Source organism: Nanorana parkeri, unplaced genomic scaffold (assembly GCF_000935625.1).
Source record: "Nanorana parkeri isolate BGI_ZX_2015 unplaced genomic scaffold, ASM93562v1 scaffold118, whole genome shotgun sequence".
Classification (NCBI taxonomy): domain Eukaryota; kingdom Metazoa; phylum Chordata; class Amphibia; order Anura; family Dicroglossidae; genus Nanorana; species Nanorana parkeri.
In genome coordinates, this window is record NW_017306386.1 from 354,200 (window position 1) to 360,039 (window position 5,840).

The window sequence follows — 5,840 nt, forward strand, 5'->3', positions numbered from 1 at the left end:
ATCCTTGGACCTATACATTTTAACTGTGAAAATTGCATACAAGTTACACCGAGAAAAGAAAACAAATTCTAATACATTCTAGCATTTAACAAATTTTTTCAGATTCTCAAGGAAATGGATGTATTCATGATGCTCTAAAGCAGTACTGAGCTCCACAAGTTCATCAGCAAATGTGTTATCAATTCCACGGTCCCCCAGGAAATCCATCAGATGGTCATAAAGGGCCTGCAAGTAAAGCAATTCAGATACATACAATAAGAAATTGTTGACTACAGTTCTTAAGTTAGCATATTAAACAAAGAGCTCTAAAGCAGATCTAAAAAAAAAAAAAATCTGACTGTATGAAGTGAAGACAATCAAAAAGTATTACAGCCTACTATGAGCACCTTAATCAAGGCATTAGAAACCACCATCCAATGTACTATTCGTATGTGATGATTGAGCAAAGGAAAACCAATACTGCATGGAGCTGGGGCTCACAAGCATGCATTACTTAATGGATGTGCAGGTTTTATGAAGTAGCAATCTCCCAATGTGCTGACCATTCTCTGGAACTATCAAAAGCCATCACACATGTATAAAATTAGTCACCTTTGTTAAGAAACTGATAACATACTATTGTATATACACCAATCAGCCATAACATTATGTGAAGTGAATATCTCATTATAATGGCACCTGGAAGTGGGTGGGATATATTGGGGAGCAAGTGAACATTCTGTCCCTGAAGTTGGTGCGTTAGAAGCAGAAAAACGAGTAAGCATAAGGATCTGCGTGACTGACAGGGCCCAAATTGTGATGCTTGACAACTGGGTCAGAGCAACTCCAAAACTGCAGCTCTTGTTGGATGTTGCTGGTCCTAGCAAAAGTGGTCGAAGAAGGAAAACCGATTACAGGGTCATGGGCAGCCAAGGCTCATTAATGCACGTGGGGAGTGAAGACTGGCCAGTGTAGTCTGATCCAATAGAAGACCTACTCTAGTTCAAATTGCTGAAAAAGCTAATGTTGGGTCCGACAAAGGTGTCTGAAACACACAGTGCATTGCAGTTTGTTGCATAAGGGGCTGCATAGCTGCAGACTGGTCAGGGTGCCCACGCTGATCTGTGTCCACCACCAAAAGTGCAGACGATGGGCACGTGAGCGTCAGAACTGGACCAGGGTGCAATGGAAGTCATCTGGATGGTCATGTGCGTGTATGTCACTTACCTGGGGAACTGAGGGGAGATGGGTGGTGGAAAATGTTTCTTAAAAAACAAAAATGTTTTTCTTCTGAAATAATTGGCTTACTGTCCTGCTCCAAAAGCTAACATTGAGATGCAAGTCAAATTTCAGCCATCCCTGCCATAGGAGTTCCATTGTTTGCGACAGGCACTCTAAAGCAATGCAAACACTGCAGATTTCCATATCACAATACTAGCATTGCACCAGGTGATCATATTGAAGGCAGATCATTGCACATAGGTTTGAGAAAGGCCTAGGTAAAACGGACTTTCTTCACTACACAGCAGAAAAATATGAATCTGCAAAAGGTTTGCAACCAATGGGACCAAAAGGTCCCCCAAACTGAGAAAAATGGAAATAAAGTGTTAGAGGAAAGCAGAAATCAAGAAGAAATAAATAGATACCAACCCAGTCAAGAGAATCTGTGCCAAGAGTGTAGCTGTTGTCTTTCCAGTCAGTCTCTCCAGTGGGCTGGAAGCTAACCTCTCTAATACTGAAAATGTCACTCTCTTCTTCTTCACCACGTCCAACCTTAAACACAACAGGAAGAGCAAAATGTTACATCGTAAAAAGGTGATATCAGTACAATGCATCTAACAGATAAAATAGTTTTTATGTCCTTTTGAAAAACTTTATCTAAAACAATTTTACAATAATCGTACGATTGCGGGATCACCCGCAATTATCGTACGATAAATTGGCAGGTGTATGGGCACCTTTATGGTGCAAAGAAGTTTAACTTCAAATGTGCAAATGTCTAACCAGATGAGCATCCACCAGTAGAGCGTGGTGGCTTGCAGTGCTGCTGTGCAGAAGAATTCAGAGGGCCTATATCAAGACTTAAAGATAGCAAAATTCCTCTACTTCTACAAGCGGTATGCACAATACACACAATGAATCCATAGCTGGAATAAAGTGTCTTTATATCTGCCTGCAATTCAGTTTTAATCCTTTGTAAGCTGATATTTTTCCCCAACTGGAATAATATTCAATTTTTGTTTTAATTGAGCAGTAAAAGGATTGCTTTAAACAAAAAGATTTTTAGGGGTCCAAACATTTTCATACTCGCCAATAACTGTGATGTTCCATTGTGCCGGTACAGTTTCCCAACTGATGCTACAGTCTTGTATTGTTTAGAAAACACCCATAAATCACGTCTCTAACACCATACTAGATTATTGCAAGCAATCCTCTAAATGCTGCATGGGTATGTACAGTTTACGGGTGGGAATTTATAAAAACTGGAGCAGAAAAAAATCTGGTTGCCGTGGGCAACTGCTCCAATCAGCTTCTCTTTAGTTTGCTCAGTTAAGATTTGAAATTAAAAGGTGGATGCTGATTGGTTGCCATGCACAGCTGCTCCAGTTTTGATAAATTCCCCCACTGTCTTTATATTACAGTAAGGGTCTGTTAACACCAGCACAACACTCAGTTTTAGTGCGTGGACTAGTGTGCCAAGTGAGGTCCGGATGGTGGGCAGCATGACAGAGTTTTATTTGGAGCGAGACCTACACATTCAGGTCTCACCACAGCAGAGCAGTGTGCTATGCTATGGTAACCTGCAGTGCAATCCAGTGCCTTGTGAAAAAATGCAGCAAGTCTGCATTTTATAGAACTGCACCACACATCACACCTGCATTGTTAGCTGAACGTGGTATATAACTAAACACTTGTTTTGTACGTACCCTAGCGGTGACTGGCATTGATCCAGTGCTAAAAAAGTCAGTCACTGCTAATGGTATGAAAGAGCCCTAAGGCAAAATCTTACACAACAACCAGTCCATGGTCTATATAGAGTATTTTCATCTCATTGCTGGAAATAATGGTTGCTGTCCTAAATGATAATCATTATAGCTCCATAATGTTCTATAGGCATCGGATATTTCTCCTGAATGCTAAAACTAAAACTATGTGAACACATAAAAACTTTAATTCATGGGTTTTGCTAGCTCTGTGTGGGAAGCTGGAACATTACCTCATCTTCAGGATAATGGCAGTCAAGAACCAATGTCTTGTTGCTATCGAGCTTTGTAACTTCTACGACAAAGTTGGGTGTGGAAATGAGTTCAGGCTGGAGAAGAAACAATGTCTTGTTAGTTTTACTTTATCTTATTACAAATTCTTTTTCAACAAATATGGCCGTAGCATATCCCATGATGTGCTATAAATGATAAAATAAAAGGAATATATAAACATATTTCCCCTAAGAGAAAATTGTTTAAAACTTACTTCATCCTCTTCAGCCTTCTGAGCTTCTTTAGACTCCTCATCAAAGGATGGTGGAATGCTGTTGTTTGTATTAAATGTTACAGTAATTCTACAGAGTAAAAAAAAAAAAAACTTATTGTACATACAAACATTTAAAGGCACATGTACAAATAATATGCACTTATAAGCAAGATCAGGTGCTAATCTGGTCATGGAGTTCAGATAATGACACCATGTATTTGGTGTATGTAATCACAACAAACACTGTAAGACAGGCATCCCAGCTAAAACTGGAACATATTGTAGCCACAGAAAAGAAGCATTTTAGAGGGAGGTGAACAATGGCAATCATTATACTTCTCTCTGCACAGGGTTGCAGGCCAATCAGCGTAAGTGCACACAGTGAACAATTTCTCAAAAACAGGGCAATTGTACATCCAACTATTGCTAAAGGACACATATGTATTTAGATACGGCTAGGCAGGACCTCAGAAGCAAAGGCCCAGTTGCATCTGCAGTCACTGCTACCCTGTTCCTAAAATAAATGCCCTTGAGCTTTTAACAGTGTAATGCAGACAGGCAAAAACAAATCTAAATAGTCCGTCTTTAGTTATCCAACATGTGCAGCGTTAACATCATTTTTTTTGGTTATTTAGCACAACTTACCAAGAGAATGATTCAGAGCCCTGGGAGATAAAGGTGAGAGGTCACCTGAAGTCTGACAGCTGCTGCTTTTACTGACAACATACACCGTCTCCTAAATGTGCATGACAGTCACAATACAGATCCTGGCTAAGAAGAATGTGAACAACTACAGAACTTCATGTTTGATACTCTTGGTTACTTAGGAGCTAGAAGACAGCATGTGTTCACAGCATTATTTCAGGATGCGTCTCTTCCTTGACTGTCTGCCCTGGAGTAGTGGTGGGCAACTCCGGCCCTCCAGCTGTGCTTTAACTACAAATCCCAGCATGCGAGTAATGCCTGTACCTGTCAGCCTTGCAATGCCTCACAGGACTTAGTTCCACAACAGGTGGAGGGCCGGAGTTTATGGAGCCTGCCCTCCAATACAGATGATCCAGCACAGCATTGTGCAGGATCTTCTGTACAGCTCCACATGCGACAGCTGACACGGAAAGGCTGTGAGTACAGCTCTCTTGTTGCACTGATCAGATCGGAGGACGAATGTCTGGTCTGATCCCCATCCTGAAATCATTGCTGTGGTTCCAGGGGGCCTGGGAGACTTTTGGCTGCTACAAGTGATCTGGGAGGCTGCACAGCCACCCAGTTCACTTGTACAAAACGAGCGGCTGCTCTACATTTAGCCCCGCTTGCCCGAAGCAGGGCTAAATGTAGAAAGAAAAACACTTGGGCGATAGGAATTCCACGCCCCTGCATGAGACTGAAGATGTCTGACTGGAGCATTAAAAAAGACCCCAAATATCTAAATACATGTATAAATATGTGACATGGAGGACTGTGGGAGCTTCTTTTTTCATAACTTAATTTCAACTTTAAATGTACAGCTACATCTTTGCTACAAAAAAACCCCCAACCTGTCTTTGCTAGACCCCTATGACAATTTAACTTAGAACCTCGCTCCGAGGGATTCTTATGCTGCAGCTTCCTACAGTGTTTACATTGTTAGTGCAAAAAGTATGCATCACAGGTTAGGTTAGCTTAGGAGGCTAAGGCTTTTTGTAGCAAATGTGGAGTTTTACTTTAAGAAAAACAAAAAAAAAACAAAAATGATGCTCACAGCTGATGACAAAAGTTGAGCATTGTACATACTTCTCTCCAGAAACTTTACGGGTCAGCTTAGCTTCTGTTCCGTTGACTTCCATTTCCCACCCACCAGACATTTTGGGGAGGTGCTTGTGTTTCTGGATTTTTTTCTCTTCTTTGATTTCATCATTCAAAAATTCTGCAAAGGCTTTGTCTCCTGAAACAATACAGGTTGTAATTTAGCAGCGGATAAAATAATATTTTGCTGAGAGAATGATTTACATAAGAAATATTACTTTACTCTTTTAAGTAGGGATACACTGATACCGAGTATTTGAGTGTACTTACTCGCCCAAATGCTCCGAAAACTTAGCCAGATGCCGGGACAGTGCCACGAGGACACATGGAGCTGGCTTCCTGGCCAATCAGGAAGCCGGGTGGCACGTCATGACCCGCTGCCCAGCTTCCTGATTTGCTAGGAAGCCTGCTTAACTTGTTGCTAGGCAGCCTGGCTTCCTGACCAATCAAGAAGCCGAGTGGCATGCCATGACCTTCGCCCCCACATGGAAAGGGGCCCCGTCCACCCCTCCTCTGGAAATGGGGGCCTTTCCCCCCCAGAAATGGTGGCCCTTTGCCCCAACCCACTGTAAAGGGGGCTCTTCCCCCCCCCCCCGCTTACCCCCATA

The 5,840-nt window shown here is 41.9% G+C and overlaps 1 protein-coding gene across 1 annotated transcript in view; it reads right to left on the minus strand.

Annotated features, from left to right (window-relative positions):
* Positions 1–5,840, minus strand: part of C1QBP (complement C1q binding protein) — a 7,292-nt gene continuing 1,452 nt past the window's right edge. Inside the window, exons 2-6 of the mRNA XM_018553382.1 lie at positions 5,221–5,371; positions 3,451–3,538; positions 3,197–3,292; positions 1,630–1,752; positions 1–225 (exon numbers count right to left, since the gene is read on the minus strand). Of these exons, the coding sequence (XP_018408884.1) occupies positions 79–225; positions 1,630–1,752; positions 3,197–3,292; positions 3,451–3,538; positions 5,221–5,371 (605 nt within the window). The 3' untranslated portion in view covers positions 1–78. The remainder of the gene's footprint in view (positions 226–1,629; positions 1,753–3,196; positions 3,293–3,450; positions 3,539–5,220; positions 5,372–5,840) is intronic.